Genomic DNA, 20,766 nt, shown 5'->3' with positions numbered 1-20,766 from the left:
ATCCAATCCTTCCTTTCCACCACCATCGAAAGACCACGCCCACTGTGTGACCTTGACCACGGTCAATACCCCCACCATCGATATGTACTACAATATGTTACCTTGACATTACCCCCACCATCGAGAGACNTTACCTTGACATTACCCCCACCATCGAGAGACCACGCCCACTATATGACCTTGACATTACCCCCCACCATCGAGAGACCACGCCCACTGTGTGACACGCCCCTCCCCCCCGACCACGCCCACCCATCGGTGGGTTGGTAGGTGAAGTGGTGAGGCGGGGGGCCTAGAATCCCCTAAATTACCCTACTCATGTAGTTATTTTTTCAACCAAAAGTTTGTTTTAGCATCGCCCTCGATATTTTTTGGATGTTTGAACATCCAAATAGCGAAAGAAGTACAGTCTATGGCAATGACAGTCAGTTCCTTGACCAAAAACGATCGGTCGGCTGCTACAATACCTTGTATATCGACAATCATTGACGTGAGATATTGGTTTACGATATCCATTAATTGTGCTCTGGACCAACTCCTAACCATTTAACGAAGCACTGGTCCCCTCGTATTCACAACACTTGTTCGACTAAATACATGTCCGGATAACTGGTTTTATTCAGCTCTTCGGTGTAAAACAAACCAGGTATTGGATTTCTCTGATAGTCTTCTAAATAGTATGTTGGCGGTACTGTTTGCCTAACCTTGACTACGGTAAACAGTTCGGTGCTCCAGTTTGGTAAGTAACCCTTATCAAACACTGATTTATGTACGCTGTTTCGCACCTTGTCGCCCACACGAAATTTCACCGGTAAATTATCCGGTATTTGACGCAACTTAATTCGGACCAGGTCTGGGTTGTTCACCGCTTGCACCGGTGTCATTCCGATTGTTCTATGTTTACGCACGTTATTGATTCACCCATTTGTACGAGCCACGTGCACTAAAGTCGCGCCACACAGCGTTTTTCAGCGTGCGGTAAAAACGTTCCACTAGACACGCTTTTATCGTGGAATAAGTAGAGTAGTGATTGATTACGTATTGTGACATTAGTTTTTGAAATTGTTTGTTGTAGAATTCTTTACCATTGTCCGTTTGTAAAAGCTTAGGATGACGACCTTGTTTCAGTATTCCGTTCATGGCTTCGGCAACTTCGTCGGCCGTATTATTTTTTAACGTGACGGCCCACTCGTATTTTGAAAATCCATCGACGCACGTTAAAATATACCGATGTCGTCGATCAGGGTATGCACGCATTTCCACGAGGTTAGCGAGCCATATATCATCGAGACCCTTAATATTTATCCGGGCACGGGTATACGTCCTACGGGCCTGCCGGTGGAGTTCGTTAGCAATGTTCTTATTCATAACGCCGCTGGTATCTGTTCAATGTAACCGGCTTCCAGTAGCTCTTCCAATATAGAAACAATTTTTGGTGAAACTCCAATGTTGCCAGCCGACCGGACTCATATCAATAAACGTAAACGTTCCATGAGCTCATTGGGGTCGTTCCAGTACACGTAATCTTTTTTCTTGTTGTTCAATCTCAATTGTAGACCCGCACCGATAATGGATGTGTCACTGATGTTGCTGCTGCTGCTGCTTTCAAACAATGTTAAGGAATTGTTTGTGTTACCACCATCAACGTTATCAAACAATGGTTTAATGGTGTTTACATACTTTTGACCTCCTTTTTTTAATGTTCTGTCTTTATTTAAATGCACAACGGTTTTACCGAGAATCATTTTGTACGCATGCAAATCCGATTCGGATTAAACACCAGGATTTTTTGAAAACAGTTAATCCACAACACTCATAGTCAGCGGGAAATTTTCATCTAAAACATTAATTGTTCCTCTATCGAGAAAGATATTTTCGACACCTAATGTCATTGTTCCATCCGGTGATACCTTTGGTCCATACATTTTATCTCTGTTGGGGTTCATTGACTGTTAGAAACAGGACTGAACTATTAACGATCTCCTATTCATACATAGACGACAAGAGGAAAGCCGTTCGGTCAATTGATTTTTTAAGGATAATTATCTGATTTGTTTGTAGAGGAAGGTGCAGGAAGTGAAGGGAGAGGGAGGACTAGGAACAAATAAGCTAAAATACAATTATAGAGTCAAGTATCATGCAATTAAAAGTAATAAATTTTGTACAGTGTGCAAGCTAGCTAATTCCAGTGCACTAACTATCTTACCTGTGACCTTTGTTCAGTTAGTTACTTATTATACATGACTTGTGATAGTGGAGTGTATATGTGCTAAAAAGGTAAAATGAGGGTGGATGTTCAGTGAAAACAAATGATTCAATGAACAAAGTAAATTTATTGCAATGTGCAAATTAAAAAACGGTAGCACAGTGGGGTCGCGGCATAGTGGAGACATTGCATAGTAGGGTCCAGTATAGATTTAATCTGACAGTGATTAAAATCACTATCATAAGAAACGCTTCGATGCAAATCTGTAGATAGTGTTTAATTTTAAAAAATTGATGGATAATTGCAAAAGCAACATCAACTTCTATTAAAATAAAATACAAAACCCATAATTATCATACAAAAATAGTATATTTTTCAATATGGTAGCCATTTGCGTATAGAAGATAGATTGTCGGGACAAATTTTTTTTTTTCATTTTGTAGTACATAAAATAAGCTTTAATTTTATATATGTTTAAAGGACGCAGTATTTCCGGAACGTTTTCAAAAATTAAGTTGAAAAAGTTATTTTTTGTAAAAAAGTTACTATTTTAAAACCTCGCAGTGAGCAAAATAAGCGTTAGATTTTCAAAAAAAATTATATCAAATGAAAGGAAAATATCTAAGGTTTCAATACAAAAAAATATTATTTTTATTTGTTCATTTTTGAAAAAGTTATGGCAGTTTTAAGTACAAAAAACATCCCAATAAAAGGTAATTTTTATCGCAAACATTACATTTTTTTTTAAATTTTCGACAGCCATTTGCACATAGAAGATAAGATGTCGGGACAAATTTTTTTTTTTCATTTGATAGTATATAACATAACCTTTGATTTGATATATGTTTAAAGGACGCAGTATTTCCGGAACATTTTCAAAAGTTCAGTTGAAAAAGATCTATGTTTTTTACAATATTTTAAGTTTTGAACGCCCCCTATATAAGAGGAAATTGTCCAATTTTAATAAAAAGTATGTCAAATGAAAGATGTACTTATAATGTAAGTAGGGTAAAATAGAGAGTTCTAGACCCCCCGCCTCACCCCTTCACCTAACCATCCACTGGGGGTGGGCGTGGTCTGGGGGGAGGGGCGTTGTTTCTCGATGGTGGGGGTAATGTCAAGGTCACACATGTCATGTTATGGCATAATAAATTCTAAGAATGTTATCATCGGTTACCAGACTCTTAGGTCAGCATATTTCAAATATAAAAGAGGTCACCGCACACTAATGATTATTGTCGTGTGAATCTTATCATCGGATGCCAGACGCTTAGGTCAGCATAATTCCAAAGATGTTACAATATATTAATGGTCACTGCCGTATGCATTTTATGAGAAAAATGGCAACGTTGTCTTTTTTCACGCCTACGCGTTTTATGAGAACAATGGCAACGTTTGTCGTTATGGAATTTTATTACCGTCTACCAGACGCTTAGGTAAGCATATTTCCGTCATTGTTTGTGTTGTACCTGTTTAAACCAACCAAAACTTGTCTAAACAAGATCTTTGACCCCTATAAAAGAACGGCACATCAATTTCAGGATCATTCACTCATTATCTTTTCTAAAGCGATTATACCAAAAACCATTTGTTGTCCTAAAGAATTTCTATCACTTTTGATATANTAAAGAATTTCTAAGACTTTTGATATAAAATAAAGTAAGTAATACATTTATATATATTTTTCATTTAAACTGTTTTCTACTGACTTTGGTTACTAGTTATGTTTAGAGTTGTTAAATATTTATTATTTTTTTATTTTGAATGGAGCAATTAAAGAAACAGTTGAATGATCAGAGTTAATGANTAAAGAAACAGTTGAACGATCAGAGTGCATTAAAAAGATATTCAAAATTAAGTGATTTGGAGGAACACACGCCATACAAAATCATATCTATGAAAAATACAAGCACACGAAATGGGGTTGTCGTTGTTGGTTGTCTATTCAACAATATGAATGTGTTTATCCCGAGATTGAAATTAACTAATGAAGAAATCGAAGCTTACAATATCAACAATGATGATAACAAATTACATTTATTATATAGAGGCAAAAGTGGAAATGCATATTTGTTTGATTTTCAGTAATTTGTTAATATTTTGCCTTGTTTTTTAAACTTATTTATATAAAAAAAATAAAAAAAAAACTTATTATCATAAACTTGTAAGATTTAAAATTCAATAAAATATACTATTTTTTATTTTATTGTCGTATTTATCTACACTTTATGCCTTTGTGTATAATGAATATTAAATAAAATTCTGTAGTACTACGCAGTACAAAGAAGAGTTTTACACATTAAATAACAAATTTAGTATACGCTATGGTATTTGATGCACGTTGTACTATGTATGGTATGTAGTAGGCTGTTTATAAAAATAGTAGGGACACTGTGTTGAGTTACCGAACAGTGTATCCTGGATTCTTATAATCTCGATTAAACAAGTCTGAACATGTTAAAACCTGTCTGAACGCATTCAAATCCCTGTTCATCCTGTTTGAACCCCGTCTGCTTGTGTTTACAACTGTTTGTATCATATCTAACGACGAAAATTTGACTATTAATTACTATTGGGTTTAAATTAGTTAATAACTTCACCGTGGTGTAAGCATAGCGCTCTAATCGTTATAAGATTTTCTATATAAACAGACGTTACTTTAACTTGTTGGTAATGTGTTAAGTCGATATTTGTATACTTTAAGAATGGCTGGTTCTCTCGCTACAATTGCCAAATTCTATAACAAACAAACATTTGCTAAACCCCAACCTCACAGTGAATTAATCGATTGCACTGATTACGTTTTGAATTTCAATCCTCGTAAATTCGTTCAGATAGGATTGGATCCAAAAGATCGATTTAACGTAACTATTCGTTTACTATCGTCAACCCGTTACATACTTATAACGATAGATTTCCTACAACGGATTTATACGTTGATGGGTAATATTCTGTCGCTAATTTTCGACCCTGTATCAAGACAAAAGATTATTTTACTCAAGGATGAATACGTCACACTCTCAAAGACTACGTTTCAAGGAGAGTCTTCGCTAGTCTTTGAATCACAAGCACAAGATGAATGCCGAGTGTTACTCACCCAATCAGACATTTTAAAACTCAGCGCTTTGGAATGTTGTATCTTTGAGACTATCAATCAAAAGATGACTGTAATTCAACCATTGGTTCTACAACAGTTGGAACAGATGGCTCAATATATGAAATCTCAGTATGAAGTAAATGTGGAAAACAAATGTATGTTGATCAATGCGGTTTCGGATTATACGATTAGAAATAGTTTACCCAATAGCGATCTGAGCTACATAAGCCAAATAAAACAATTTGCGAGCCAGCAGTTGGAACAACGGTGGACGATGCTGGAAGAATATACTAAAGAAATGGTGAATTACATTTTTTTTTTTTTTCTAACTGAGTAGAACGTAATTAATAAATATAAATAATTTTTTCAGTCTTCTAACGGAGAAAACGTATGCTCGACATTTTTTGGGTCGCTGGCCGATGATATACAGTCGGAACCAATCATACCATCAAATACAAATAACCAAGAAATACCAACAGTAGTTGTTAGTAATAGCTATCTGTCGACAAGTATCTAAAACATGTATATAATTTAAAAAAAAAAAAAAAAAATTGTTTAAAATAAACGTATGTTGCATTGACATGTGCTGTTATTATTATATAGTGAGACATAGTGAAAATCTCGTTTTTAACGTAACTTGTATTTAAAATTATAATGGATACAAAGACTATAAATACGTTTAAATAATAATGTTTAAAATAATGATTATTATCTAGGATTTTATTTCTATCATATGAAAAAAAAAACTATGTTTCTATAAAACTCAAATCATTTTTTCTTCTTTTTAATTCTTCAGAAAGGTTAAAACATGCTCAAAAACCTAGTTGTATGATACATGTAAACTACAGTAAGGTATTCTTAGAGTTTTGGTGGATAATACCTTACCATCAAAATGTGACATCCCATTATGTAACTATAGTTTAAATACTATGGCATCTTACACGTACAACTATTGTACTGTATAGAAGAGAAAAAAAAACGATGTAGTATATATATATATATATTTACAGATATATACACGCATATACATATATTTTTTTAGAAAAAAAAACAATTTCTTACTACATTATGTTACATTAAAAAAATGTTTTAAAACTACTTACATACATGTATATTTACAAAAAAAATTTTCAATTCTTGACGATATTTTTTTTACAATGATAAGAACTTAAAAACTATAGGTCTTCCGGTGGCGGTATAGCATAATGCCCGTGGACCAACGTGTCGATTCTGTTGTTGAGCGTGTAGCGCTTATCATCAAAACGGTTAAGCGCCAACTTGGTTGTACGTAAAGTCCGTACCTCGTGCTCAAACGAACGGATTGACACGTTCTGTCGGTACGGAGTGTAGGGTAACGATAATGTCGGTGGACACTCACCACCATGTATCACTCCGATGACCGCACGGGCATTCTCTCCAGCCAATGCTCGTTTTGACGCATCGTCACCATCGTCGCCATCGTCTTCAAACAAACACCGTTTGTAATCGTCCAAAGACAGATGGTTCCGAACGACGTGTCCGCGGATCCCCTTAGACTTTATGAGTTCGCTGCCTTCCATGTCAAATGCGTAGCACTTTGATCGAAGTGCAGCGATCTCAAAGAGAGTGAGGCCACTGGTCTCGTCTGAAAACAAGCCGGGCATCTTCTTTCTATCGGTGGAGTAGCAAGGGTGATCCTTGGGCAGGCTAGATGCGTCCACGTGCACCAGTAAATCGGGGCTACCAGCTAAATCCTGGTAGAAGTCGCCTACTCTGAGCAGGTATATGAAGGAGTCTGAGAAAAATTAAAAATATATAAATATAAAAAATATTTCTACTGTACGGTTGTACTCACCAGTATCCATGTAAACCAATTCGATTGCACTGCCATAATGTGGTTTCAATACGTCGTAGAAGTACTTGTACATTAGCGTCTTGCTAATGTCAAGCACTGCTAAACCGACGTATATTGGTTTGATAAACTTGACCATCTTTGTGTCCATTATGACGGCGCACAACCTTTCACCGTATTTGATACAGTCGTTGAAGGTTGGTTGGTTTACGAGCTTGCTTAGACGTTCGGGACTGGAGATTAGCTCAATACGGATGCGTTTCCGCATGTTCTCCATTGTTTTCCCTATAAAATGTAAAAAATTATCGAATAACCCACTTTAGCATTGAGCATGCACTTACCAAAGACGGCATTGTTCATTAGTTTGAAAAATGCAATTTCAAAAGCATTTGCCGCCTTTTTCCGCATTTCAGTGTTCAACTCAATGTATGGTTTCAACCAAGCACTTTGTTGAAACTCTAAAACGCGGTGCACCTGCAGTACAAATATTTATATTAGTATCATCGCTTATAGTTTATAGGTTAACTATACATACTTTATCGACTTGCAGTCCGTGTGCGATCGCCTGTTTAAGATTAACGTAATGTACGACGTACCGCTGTTTGGGTTTCAAAGTGGCCATGAGTTTGGTCTCTTTGGAACCCGGCGGTACATCGTTGACAGGCAAGAACGGCAAGTCGTTGTGCTCGTCATGCAGCTCTTGTGGATACGATACGTCCACTTCATATATACGCCCCGTATTAACAGTGTCCGACAACGATTGGATGTTAGCCAGAGGGTCTGCTCCTTTATACCACCGGAAGCCACCGTACGGCATGGGCTGACTCATAGCCCACCCGTAAAGGTTATTGCCTGTAAACATTAAACGTTATTAAACCCCCGCTCAAATATTGCGCGTTTATATATACGAATATATAAATATATAATATAAATAGATTACTTACAGTCTTGGTATACGATCCATGAGTCTGGTATTGACGGATCGTAATCGGATGTCTTAAGATTGTTGGCCTTTGCATAGTGCTTGACGGCCTGCACTAGCCCACCACGAATGCTCTGTTCCAACATCAGTAGCATGTCGTAGTCGTTCAAGAGCTCCAGCTTCATCCTGGTGTATTTCAACATACAATCGAAGCTAAAACGGTGCGGTGTAATAGTGCGCCGGGTCCAAATTGTATGTTGAAGTACAGATGTCGCGGAAGTTCTCAAACACATTAGCCTACAACAACACGTTGATCTTAAGATATAGGTCGCTGTACTCACCGAGAGTTGAGCAGTCGAAACGGTTCCACACCTCTGTGGCGTGTCTATAGTCGTCGTCATGGATATTCGACTCATTCAATTGACTATAGAAAGCGTCGCGGAGTGGTAGTACCGTTTCGTCCGATTTAGCCCAACTATCAGTGTACTCGTAAGGGTATACGCCCGTCTTTATCCACACGTCATAAGCGACCTTACTACCCTCTGCCGGCATAACGGGTAAAATTGGTTTATTCTTACCGCATATCAACTTGTGTTGCTCCAACGCTTGTTGACCCCGAAGAATATACTTTTTAGGCATATCATCAAAGCTGGTGAAACAACATTTACAAGTGTATATGCGGCCAAGATGTTGAGTTTTTTGGCTGCGTACGAGTCTCGACAAATCTGAAATGTACGCGTAATGATACTCGTCAGAGTCACCGATGTACAACAGGTCAAAATGATTCTGTTGTTCTTGGTCGGTGACTCTTAGCGGATACACCGACCACTTCATCTTAACGTTGTCCAGTTCCAAGCCATACACGTTAACGGACACGTTAGGGTTACGTCGTTCAAATATTTTAATTTGTGACACAGGTGTGGGGAACGTCAACCCCATGAAATTATACCTGTATTCCTCGTTAAAATATTTTTGATTAACACGCGTATTATTATTAACGCCAACGTGTCTCGCCAAAATGGGCCACTTGAAACTGGACTGATCGATGTTTTGTGGGTTGATGATTGCCTTTCTATGTAAAATTTCGGGTGGGACCGGAATATATGATGAGCCAGCGAGGGGCGTATACTTGTATACGCTGAGCATGAGACCGTCGATATGTGCTAGCGTGAATACGCTACCCCTATCCGAGTACACATCTTCCTCAGCGAGCATAATCTCTAAATCGTCATTGACAGCACCTACAATATCCGTGTCGGACAACAACGCCCTAGCCCGTGTCTTGAAGGCACGGTCCTCGGGCGGTGCTTTGATCGTGGTATATGGTAAGAGGCCTCCAATTTGAGATTATATTTAATAGGCCGAACAGCTGTGATTTCACCGAGTTTGACAACCAGCTCGGTATATCACGATCAAAATGACCAAAGTATATCAAGTGATCTGAGAAAAAATATTCATCTTTCTACATGTTATACAGCACTTGTTACATTATATTTTTTTTTTTTTATAAACGTCACCCAAGAAAATTAGCTGATAAATTGAATCGTTATTTATAATAGCGTGAAAATTAAAGTGAAATGTTTACACATATAAGTCATTAGGATTTAAAACAGATGCCTTTGTAAAAATTATGGCCGTCTGCCGTCTCTAATGCGTTGACGAATGAAGAATGCAATCCGTCCAGTCGAAGCTATTATTTTATTAATAATAATTAATTACAGTTGTTAAATACAGTAATAATTTATAACAATGGGAGGGATACCAGTAATAATTCAGACAAAATATATGTACGACATTAATCGATAAGTATAATACAGATTATAATAGTATTATAAACATTATAATATATATATTCAAGTGATTAAGTCGTCGTCGCCGCCGACGACGTCGGTAGTAGTAGTGTTTATTTAAGAATGTGTTTTGCTATAAGAAAACTCTAACAGTCGTCATTATTATATATTGTCGACAAAAAAAAAAATACTGATTTATTATTCACAATACCAATAACGGTCAAACTTATAGCTCGTATATTAACAATTAATGTAATTGACGGCGACATCGCCGCCGCGTTGGGCCATCTGCTGTATTAATCTCAAGTGCTATAGTGTAATCATGAATACAGCCATCTGGCACACAATGGCACAATTCCTGTTTAAAAGAAAAAGAGGCAAACGACAGTTTATTACATCAAAACTTGTTGCCGCTTTTGACAAATGTAAAGTAAGTGATAGAAATGCCGTACACTTGNGTAAGTGATAGAGATGCCGTACACTTGTTAATAGCAACTATAGAGGCTCTAAATTTAGATCCTAGTGAGTTGGTTATTAACCGAACTTCTATTCACCGTTGTCGTGAACTTCTAAGGACCGAACACGCACAAAAAATTTTTGAGAAGTTTCATGAAAAAAATATTAGATCAGTTACTGTTCATTTCGATGGCAAATTATTGCCATCACTAACTAGTAATGTAAAAATTGATAGGCTACCTGTACTTATAAGTTTCAATGGTAATGAGCAACTTCTTGGCGTTCCTTTTATTAAATCAAGTACAGGAAGAGAACAAACTTCAGCAATTCATAGTTTATTAGTAGAATGGTATATTGAAAATAAAGTTCAGGCTATTTGTTGCGACACAACAGCCTCTAATATGGGGAGATTACAAGATGCTTATATTATTTTAGAGCAATACCTCGAAAGGGACCTTTTATAAAATTGCTTTATCTAGTGGACCAAATATACCATTGTTTAAAAAATTTAAAAAAAGTTGGGCACAGATTAAAGACTGTACAATAAATCCAGTTTTAGAAAATATTACGGTTAAAACACAATTAAACGGCTTAAAAAGTAAATTAATTTTGTTTATAATGTAAAAAATAAAAATTAATCAACCAAGAGAAGACTATAGAGAACTTCTTAATTTGGCAATTATTTTTCTTGGCGGTGATCATTATACAAATATTTCTATTAGATCTCTTGAAGCTTTTCATCACGCCAGATGGATGGCAAAAGCCATTTATTGTTTAAAAAATTTTCTTTTTCGAGAGTCTTTCGAGCTAACAAATGACGAACGGGTTGGTGTTCGTGATATTTGTATATTTTTGGTAAGAATTTATTTAAAATACTGGTATTCTGAAAATAATTCTATTGAAGCTCCTCGTATGGACTTAGAATGCATGAATAATGTTTATGAATACACAAAAATTGTCGATGCCGTAGGTTTAATAGCACTTAAGAAATTTAGCAACCAATTATGGTATCATGCGCCTGAAAATGCCTCAATGGCATTTTTTGATGATTAAATACCTGTTGAAATAAAAAGACTTATGGTAAAATCATTACAAACTAATGAATGTGAAGACTTAAAAAAAATTAATCCGCCAAGAAATATAAAACATTTTGTAAGTAAAACTATTGACAAGTTCATTAAGGCAAACTCAAAATTTTTTTTTAAACGTTTTGATATGAAAACTAGTTTTTTAAGCAAAGATTATAGAAAACATTTTCCTGATGCAAAAAAAAACACATTAATGAAATAATGATGATTATTTAATAATAATTGATAATAAATTTCCATAATATTTTTTTAGTTGTGTTTTTTTATAATTAAAGTTTATTTTTATTATTTATTAGTTTTATATTATATGTTTTAATCAGTTATATGTTATAAGACCAAGATTTAGAATTAGAAAATATTTTACTAAACAATATTTGTACATAATTTTCAAATCTAAATTTTATAATTTATATAGATTTTTGATATTAGAATGTCGCATATCAAAATAGCGGATTCGACGTTTAAAATTTGTACTTTTCACCGTAAACATAGCTTACCTGGAAAATGCATTTTTTTTTTTTCGTCAAAAAACCGATATTATGTATATATGGCCGAGTATAATTTAGGCGCGTGACAAGTTGTGTTAGTTTACGTCGTGTTTCATCACTCCTCCCCCACCTATAGGTTTGTTTATCTTAAGTTACATTACCCCTCTCTCATAAGACTTGGTGGAGGAGGAGAGGTTCTTCTTAGGTTAGTTTACGTTGGATTTTCTCCCCCTCCACCCTTCTCCCCTTTTCCACTGTTGTATGGTGGGTAGGTGAAGCGGGGGGAACCAGGATTCCCATTTTCACCCTACTACCATGTTCGATCGTTGTTAGAAATGAAAAATTTAGCAAGTTCAGCTTCAAAGGATTTTTATCCTAACTTTTTATCGACGTTTGATAAGCATGTGGAAGCTCTTCGTTCTTTAAAACGACCGGTTGAGCATTGGGATGATCTGTTAGTGGGGATTGTACGAAGAAATTGGATCTTGCTACACTGGAAAATTGAGATTTGTCGCATAAGGCCAATGACGACGTGACGTTTAAAATGCTTTATGATTTTCTAGAGACACGTGCAAGTTCCTTAGAGTCGTTTGAAGGACTAGTATGTCAAGGTCGTCAGGTAAACATGTCGAAGGCAAGTAACCGTGGTTCGACTGTGTTATCGGTACAAAGAAGAGTTAAAATTTGTCTCATCTGTTCACAAACTCATATGATTTACCACTCCCCTAAATTTAAATCTATGTCTTTAACTAACAGATATAGCGAGGTAAAGCAGAAGGGTCACGGTACAAGATATTGCAAATCACAATTATGTCGGCATTGTGGTAAGAAACATAATTCTATGTTGCATGGATTACCGTACCAGTCTACGAATGCTACTTCCACTCCTAATAGAGCAGATGAAGCACCTACTAGTGTGTTAGTGCCATCAGAACAACCACAAGCTAGTTCTACGAGTTCAATGACTGCACCTGGTAGTTCTGTTGCGGTTCACAATGCATGTACAAGTACCCAAGTCTTATTAGCCACTGCGGTTGTTATGGTGCAGAACAGTCGCGGTAAAAGGCTTTCATGTCACGCCATATTGGACAATGGATCACAAATCAACATATTGACACAAAAAATGACCAGGCGCTTAAACTTGGACGTTAAAAATGCCATGTTACCAATCTGTGGAATTAATGGGGTTAACACAAGGTCATCTCAATGGACAAATTTATCTTTTTTCGCTGTTCATTCTTCCTTCAGTAAAACTATTGGTTGTCACATAATACCAGCTATAACGGTCTCGTTGCCGTCACAGTCCTTTGATGTTAGTGGATGGAGTCTACCCGACAATGTATGAAATGCGTTGACGGATCCTGAATTCAACATATCATCAGAAGTAGATTTATTATTGGGCGCTGAGATATACTATGAGCTAATTCGTTCACAGCCGTTGGTGATGCCAGAAGGTTTGCCTTGGTTGTACGATACGGCTCTTGGTTGGGTAATTTCGGGCCCTTTGTCAAAGGATGATGATCATAGCGTTGTCGAGGTATCCACCGTCTGTGCACTAGGAACAACCACTGCGTGGATGAATTCAGAACCATTAATCAGGCAGTCGAAACATGAGGAGGAGTTAGCGTTTGAAAGATATTTTCAAGACACTCATAGTCGATTAGCGGATGGGCGTTTTGTCGTTCGACTACCGTTTCGAATAGAACCATCACTGCTTGGGGGTTCAATGAATATGGCTCTTAAGCCATTCCTGACACTTGAGAAAAAAATGTGTAATAATTCAGAGTTGGCATCAGAGTATAAAAAGTTTCTCAAGGAATATGAAGAGATGGGCAACATGTCGAAAATAGAAGATACCGTCGCAACACCCGGTACTTATTATTATATACCTCACCATGTGGTGTATAAAGATTCAAGTAGCATCACCAAGTTGCGAGTTGTTTTCGATGCTTCTATGAAAATCACTACTGATTATTCTCTGGATGATATTCTGATGACCGGTCCTGTCGTGCAACAAGAGCTTTTCGATATAGTGCTGCGTTTCCGTTACTATTTGTACGTGGTTACTGCAGATGTTGCCAAGATGTACCGTCAGGTCCTCGTCCATGAGAATGATCGACATTTTCAAAGAATATTATGGCGCGATGCACCTAACAAGCCTTTACAACATTATGTACTTAATACTGTAACTTACTGGACGGTTCCCGCTTCGTTTTTAGCCACTAGAGTTCTTCAGGAGTTAGCACTTGGCAGCTCTACTAAATATCCTAAGGCAAGCTTATCAATACTACAAGACTTTTACATGGATGATTACCTTAGCGGTGCTGACAGCATGGAGGATATAAAGACCCTGTATCAGGAGGTTTCTAAAATATTAGGAAATGGTGGTATGCACCTGCGTAAATGGTGTTCAAATGCTGAGGAATTACTCTCACAACGACTGCTCCCGTAGATAATAGGTTACTTCAATATTTTTCGACCTGGCACAAGTTGTTGCGCATGACTGCCATATGGAAGCGGTTTATTGCCTGGGTCCGTCGTAGAGCGAAACCTACATCGCCTCAACCAGGAACAGGTCCTCTTAGTGTTATTGAGCTTAATGACTCACGTGATATCTGGATTAAATTTGCTCAGCAACAGGCTTTTTCAGCAGAGATACAAGAATTAAGCAAGGGTAATTCCGTAACTAAGGGACCGTTAAAAAATTTATCGCCGTTCCTTGACAAAGGGATATTGCGAGTTGGAGGTCGTTTGAAACATTTTGAATTAGATTTGAACCAGAAACATCCAACGTTGCTACCACGCAATCATCGGGTGACTCAAATGATATTCGAAGCCTACCTAGAAGTTCCTACATATCGGTCCTCAAGGTTTACTTGCAAATATTCGTGCACATTTTTGGCCATTAAAAGGCAGAGACATAGCACGCATAACCGTTAACAAGTGTGTAAAATGTTTTCGAGCGAAGCCCATTCCAATGCAACCATTAATGGGGCAGTTACCAGCTGCGCGAGTGACCGCAAATCGGCCGTTTACGCACACTGGAATTGATTTCGCAGATCCTATTATGATTAAGGTTGGAATACGTAAGAGCACATTAATCAAGACTTATGTTAGTGTGTTTCTTTGTCTATCTACTAAAGCTGTACATCTTGAACCCGTCAGCGATCTGAGTGCCGATGCCTTCATGGCTTGTTTACGACGTTTCATTTCACGACGTGGTTTGCCATCTCATATTTGGTACGATAATACCACTAATTTCGTGGGAACTAGACGTGAAATAATCAAATATTATGCAAAACAAAGATCTGGAAGAACTGTATATGATGAACTGCTTGATGAAGGTATACAATGAATTTTTATACCACCATCAGCGCCGCACTTTGGAGGCGTTTGGGAAGCGGCCGTCAAGTCATGTAAGTATCATTTGGTACGCACTATTTTGGGCACGAGTTTTAATTTTGAAGAGTTGTGTACCGTACTTGCTCAAGTTGAAGCGTGCTTGAACTCAAGACCCTTAACACCGTTATCTTCAGATCCGTGCGATTTTAATGTTCTAACACCTAGTCATTTTTTAATTGGTGGACCTGCTCAGGTGATACCAGAACCGGATCTTTTGAATATACCAGCAAATCGACTACGAAAATGCTCATTGATGCAAAAAACAATGCAAGACTTTTGGTGTAGATGGAGAATGGAATATTTGTCTTCGTTACAGGTGAAGAATAAGTGGTTGAAGGATAAAAAACCTATTCCTATTGGATCATTAGCAATTTTAAAGGAAGATAATGCACCATCATTAAAATGGCCTATGGTAAGAATAGAAGCTGTGCATCCGAAAAGGGACAAGATAGTTCGAGTGGTTACGGTAAGACTAGCCAATGGTAACCAGCTGAAACGACCTGCTGTCAAGATATGCCCATTGCCAGATTGTTAAGTGTATTGAAGCACAATGCTTCAAAGGAGGCGAGATGTTCGCGCTGATTAAAAATACTAGATAGCGCGCTTATTCAGTTCTGTCCACTCATCCTCCCTTCCTCTCCCGGACCCTGGGCGTCGTCGGCCGGTTATCATTGCCGGTCGACATGTGTTTTTAATAAGATTTAGTATCATTTTTTTTTCTCTTCTTTGTTTTTTCAGACAGTTGAATTTTTTGTTGTAAGTCACACGGATGGCATTTTTTATTTTGTAAGTCACACGGATGGCATTTTCTATTTTGTAAGTCACACGGATGACGTTTTTTATTATTTTATTTAAATTCCACGGATTATGTTTAATATTTTCAATTGCAAATCATTAGATTAAAATATTTGCCTATGAACATTGGCATATAATAATTGTATACAAAAATCTGATTGGTGCGTTTGGCAGTTACTGTTACATTTATGTAAATTATTAGCACATTATATTCATTATTGTTATTTTTATTATTGTTATACCACACGGATGTTTTGATTATAAAATTTGTCATTTTGTACTGAATTGTTTATTGTTATTTGTATAAACTTATTTTTATGTGAGCCAACAATCACAGTCTTCTTTCTGTATAAATTTAAATACAAAGATCCTTTCTTATTAATCATCAGGTATTCGAGATATTATTTCTCACCCTGGTATTAACATTTGGTCCAATCGGGCCTGATTTATTATACAGTCCATTCGTAATAAGTTGATTTTTTACTTTTTTTTCTAAATCAAATTGTTAAGCAACAGTGATAAAACTTAATTGACGTGCTGCTGTGATATGTATGTATAATAAAGAAAAACAACTATGAAGTTATAATGTTCAGCTTAAATAGCTTGTTGTTTTTTTTTCTGGTTGAAATATTATTTGTAGTTTTACTTTTATACTTGATTCTTGTTTGTTTAATTATTTTTCCAGCAATTAGTTTCAGAAAAAATATTATAATTATTGATATATTTTCAATTGTTACATTATTGTACTAGTGTGTGGTGTTAAATAAAAAAATAAAAAGTAATAAAAAATAAAATAAAAATCATAAATGATAAAAAATATATAATATATATACTCAGTGAAAATTAAAAATTTTTTAATTAGAGTACTAAATTAAAAAAAATATATATTGGTGGCATAAAAAAAAAAAAAAATGAGAAAAGAAAAAATTTATTAAAATAAAAATATTATATTTATAAGATCCACTCACCCACACTTATTTATTAAGTTTTTCACCTTTATTTAATGTACCTATACTGTTGGTGATTTTTTGGTCAATTGTTATTACTTTGACAATCTGTGAAAAATCTAAAAGATCTAAAAGGTATTTTGAGTCAATTGAATCGAACATTCAGTAAAATTTTGGTTCTTTGACGGTTCTTGATTCGCGAATCGCAAGTATGATTCGCGATTCGGATTAGGGATGTGTCGTATAAATAAATGACATATGAATATGTTATCATTGATATTTGGTAAGCGATCGATCGGTTCAGTGTGATTTATACGGGAAAAAATTAGGTATTCAGAGGGGATCTGGATCACTATGGTTCGGCGATCTGAATCATTTCGTTTAGTATTTTGACCTGTTCAATGCGATCCGTCCGTTTGCGAACGACTCATCTCTAATGGTAATACATGGAGTAACAAACTAACCAATTAAGATGATTAGAGTATATGTATTTTATCATTTTCTTATCCATAAATTTAGTAATTAGTTAATTCAAGTTTTAATTCGATATAAATATTTAAGTTGATTACGTTCAAATACATATAACAAACTAATTAAATGACTAAGTAAAAAAATTTTTAGATTACGAGAAATTTAAGTAGAATTATATATATTTTAAATTAAAACTAATTTAATATAAGAATAATAGATAAAAGCATCATTTAAAAATTAAATTATTATTTATATACGCGATGAAAGATTTAATAAAATTTAAGTGTTTCTATAGTGTTTTATTTTAATATAAAGGAACACAAATTATAATGAAAAAAAAAAAAAGTAAAAAGTAGAAAAATTCAAAAGGCTTGAAGGGAAAATCCAGAATAAAAAAAAGCCAAACCACAACTCCAACAAGAAAACTGCAGTTGTCAATTTAACTGACAAGGAATTGACTAATAATGAACTAATTATTCTGGAAAAAGCTTTTAATTTTTCGTTAGTTCCAAAGAAAATCCCAAAGGAGGACATTATAAGCAGTATAGAAAACTCGCTATACCAACTTGAAAACCATGAGAAAGAAATCATCAGACAAGAAAGTTGAAAAATTCTAAGAGAAGTAATCTTACCAAAACAAAACTACAACAAAGATGAGTTAACTGCACTCAAAAATTTAAGGAACGACAACAATGTCATAATACTTAGAGCAGATAAAGGGAACGCAACAGTAATCATGAAAACCACAGAATATAATAACAAGATGAAGAAATTACTGGAAGAAGGACCGTATAAAATCATTAAAAGAAATCCACTGAACCGAATAATCAAACTAGTTAATGATGAAACAAAGAAAGCAATACTAGATGGAAAAGAACGAAAACAACTACTAGTGACAGTTCTAAGATTACAAAGAATATACGGAGTCCCAAAAATACACAAGAATGATGTGCCGCTCAGACCTATAGTCAGTGCCATAAACTCGCCTACATATAACTTAGAAGGTCACTTAGCAAGAATTCTGAAAACTAACACAGGAAAAACGTCTTCTTATGTGAAAAACTCGACGGACTTTGTGGAAAAACTACAACAAGCAAATTGGGAAGAACGAGACATTCTCGTCAGCTTCGATGTTGTTTCGTTATTTACGATGGTGCCAGTGAGGGACACACTGAATATTATAAAAGAGAAAAAATGGATAGATGAAAAACTACAAAGCTTATTGGAAATATGCACCAAAACAACAGTTTTCACATACCAAGATACTATCTATGAACAAACTGATGGAATGGCAATGGGATCAAGACTAGCACCAGTATTTGCCAACATATTTATGGAATGGTTTGAAGCGGAAGCAATGAGCACGTATACTCAAAAACCAAAAATGTGGTTGCGATATGTAGATGACACATTCGTTTTATGGCAACACGGCGAGGACAAACTACAATCTTTCCTGCAACACTTAAACAGCATACACGCCAATATACAGTTCACAATGGAAACTGAGGAAAACGGAAAATTGCCATTCCTAGATGTAATGGTAAAAAAAAAGCCTAATGGGAAATTCAGCACAGGAGTGTATAGAAAAAGTACACATACAGATAGATATTTACATGCCGATTCACACCATTGCCCCTCACAGAAAATGGGATTATTACACACAATGGCAACAAGAGCTGTCAGAATAGCTGATGAAAACCATGTGAATGAGGAAAAAACATACTTACGACAAGCACTAAAGAATAATGGGTACACAATTAAAAATATTAATAAGGCAATTAAAAAAGCAGAGAAAAGAAAAAATGCAACGCGTATCATGGATGACGAAAATAATGAAGATGAAAAGAAAGGAACATTAATACTGCCGTACATACAGGGAATTACCGACCGCATATCAAGAATCACACAAAAATTCAAATTAAGAACCGTTTTCAAACCAAACACAGTAGCAGGATCACTACTCCGAAACCCGAAAGATAAACTGCCAGAGATGAAAACACCAGGAGTATATAAAATACCATGTTCATGTGGTAAATCTTATATTGGACAAACAGGAAGAGCTATTGCGACAAGAATAAAAGAACATGAAAAAGATGTGGAGTACCAAAGAACAGAAAAATCTGCAGTAGCTGAACATGCCAAAAACAAAGGACATGACATACAATTCGATAAAGTAAAAATACTTAACAAAGAACCTCATTTTGGCAAACGGATGTACAAAGAAGCAATAGAAATCGAAAAATGTCCGGAAAATTTTAACAGAGAAGATGGATGGAAAATCTGCAACACTTGGGTTACCTATCATACACCAGACAAAAAGGAAATTAACCAACAACAGCGAAAATAATTCAATATACGAAGAGGCAACAATCAACATAACAAATAATTGCCGGTGTAGGAAAGGAAGACCGAAATGTCAAGAATGCCGTAAACAACGTTAGTCAAAAATCGAGATGTTGTCAACGACATTAGTCAAAAACCCGAAACGTTCAGCAACATTAGTCAAAAACCCGGATACAGTAAACTACATTAGTCAAAAACCAGATGTGGTCAACAACATTATCATTATTTAAAACCCTGATACGGCAAACAACGTTAGTCAAAAATCAGATGTTATCAATTTTATAAAACAGACTGTTATCAAAATAAGCCGCCAGTATAGTTGCAGCCACCGACTAGCAACCATCACTCTGAAGATGGACTCTGCAATGAGTCCGAAACGTCAGAACTCAACTGTAAACATGAATATATCCTCAAGCACTTCAAGCAACAAAACAATCCATGAAAGTTTTAATACATTCATAAATTATAATGAGTTTTTACTAAAAGTTTTTATTTGAAAATCAATGAATTACTATCAAAATTTGTATAAAAAATAAGAGCAGACGCACATATGTGGTGAAGCAGGTATTCTACGCCCGTTTCCAGCCACTTGGAAGAGTACCAATAGGAAGAGTCAAAGTCAATACTACAATGTAACGTTCACTATAAGTACTGATCACTTATTTCGTGGTCATGTCTCCTTTTATATTTTAAGATTACAGCAATAACAACTTAATACAAGGTTAATATTTATAAATCAGAAAACATCATTAAAATGTAATCTTAACATCTAAATTAAAAGACTATTAAGAGTTAACACATTAAAAATGCCGTTTACAACCCATATAAAGATAATATAATCCGTTATAAAATATTTTTTGCTAATGTCATCTTGTATAAAGAACAACATGTTTAAAAATCTTCAAGGTGCATAGTACCCTTATATATGAT

General features: G+C 35.7%; 5 protein-coding genes across 6 annotated transcripts; 4 read left to right on the top strand and 1 right to left on the bottom strand.

Annotated features, from left to right (window-relative positions):
- Positions 1–4,705: 4,705 nt before the first annotated feature.
- On the top strand, positions 4,706–5,863 carry LOC126897278 (uncharacterized). Its single transcript, XM_050670779.1, has 2 exons — positions 4,706–5,604; positions 5,674–5,863. Exons 1-2 carry the CDS (start codon positions 4,912–4,914, stop codon positions 5,818–5,820), a joined length of 840 nt encoding a protein of 279 aa, XP_050526736.1. The 5' UTR covers positions 4,706–4,911; the 3' UTR covers positions 5,821–5,863.
- A 556-nt stretch (positions 5,864–6,419) lies between these two features.
- LOC126897261 (uncharacterized) lies at positions 6,420–7,978 on the bottom strand. Of its 2 annotated transcripts, none has more exons than XM_050670750.1 (4): positions 7,670–7,963; positions 7,476–7,608; positions 7,138–7,419; positions 6,420–7,050 (listed from the first exon to the last, which is right to left on the bottom strand). In XM_050670750.1, the coding sequence occupies exons 1-4, from the start codon at positions 7,961–7,963 to the stop codon at positions 6,479–6,481; spliced, it is 1,281 nt and encodes a 426-aa protein (XP_050526707.1). In that variant the 3' UTR covers positions 6,420–6,478. The 2 variants fall into 2 exon arrangements, with proteins under 2 accessions (XP_050526707.1, XP_050526708.1); XM_050670751.1 differs by having other exon boundaries at positions 6,431–7,077; positions 7,670–7,978.
- A 5,344-nt stretch (positions 7,979–13,322) lies between these two features.
- Positions 13,323–14,330, top strand: LOC126898102 (uncharacterized). Its single transcript, XM_050672051.1, has one exon. It carries the CDS (start codon positions 13,323–13,325, stop codon positions 14,328–14,330), a length of 1,008 nt encoding a protein of 335 aa, XP_050528008.1.
- Positions 14,331–14,855: 525 nt separating this feature from the next.
- Positions 14,856–15,815, top strand: LOC126898101 (uncharacterized). Its single transcript, XM_050672050.1, has 2 exons — positions 14,856–15,222; positions 15,346–15,815. Exons 1-2 carry the CDS (start codon positions 14,856–14,858, stop codon positions 15,813–15,815), a joined length of 837 nt encoding a protein of 278 aa, XP_050528007.1.
- A 2,441-nt stretch (positions 15,816–18,256) lies between these two features.
- Positions 18,257–19,840, top strand: LOC126898100 (uncharacterized). Its single transcript, XM_050672049.1, has one exon. The coding sequence runs from the start codon at positions 18,257–18,259 to the stop codon at positions 19,838–19,840; it is 1,584 nt and encodes a 527-aa protein (XP_050528006.1).
- The last annotated feature ends 926 nt before the right edge of the window (positions 19,841–20,766 follow it).

The sequence above is a fragment of the Daktulosphaira vitifoliae genome, unplaced genomic scaffold, assembly GCF_025091365.1.
Source record: "Daktulosphaira vitifoliae isolate Bord-2020 unplaced genomic scaffold, ASM2509136v1 Scaffold_2, whole genome shotgun sequence".
Classification (NCBI taxonomy): domain Eukaryota; kingdom Metazoa; phylum Arthropoda; class Insecta; order Hemiptera; family Phylloxeridae; genus Daktulosphaira; species Daktulosphaira vitifoliae.
This window is presented reverse-complemented; position numbering and strand designations above follow the sequence as displayed.

Coding starts and splice junctions, on each gene's coding strand:
- LOC126897261 (XM_050670751.1), bottom strand. CDS start 7,963: ATGAGTCAGCCCATGCCGTACGGTGGCTTCCGGTGGTATAAAGGAGCA. Junction 7,420..7,475: donor AATGAACAATGCCGTCTTTG/GTAAGTGCATGC, acceptor TACATTTTATAG/GGAAAACAATGGAGAACATG. Junction 7,078..7,137: donor ATTGGTTTACATGGATACTG/GTGAGTACAACC, acceptor AATTTTTCTCAG/ACTCCTTCATATACCTGCTC.
- LOC126897278 (XM_050670779.1), top strand. CDS start 4,912: ATGGCTGGTTCTCTCGCTACAATTGCCAAATTCTATAACAAACAAACA. Junction 5,605..5,673: donor AAGAATATACTAAAGAAATG/GTGAATTACATT, acceptor TAATTTTTTCAG/TCTTCTAACGGAGAAAACGT.
- LOC126898100 (XM_050672049.1), top strand. CDS start 18,257: ATGAAGAAATTACTGGAAGAAGGACCGTATAAAATCATTAAAAGAAAT.
- LOC126898102 (XM_050672051.1), top strand. CDS start 13,323: ATGCCAGAAGGTTTGCCTTGGTTGTACGATACGGCTCTTGGTTGGGTA.
- LOC126898101 (XM_050672050.1), top strand. CDS start 14,856: ATGCAACCATTAATGGGGCAGTTACCAGCTGCGCGAGTGACCGCAAAT. Junction 15,223..15,345: donor TGATGAACTGCTTGATGAAG/GTATACAATGAA, acceptor TTAATTTTGAAG/AGTTGTGTACCGTACTTGCT.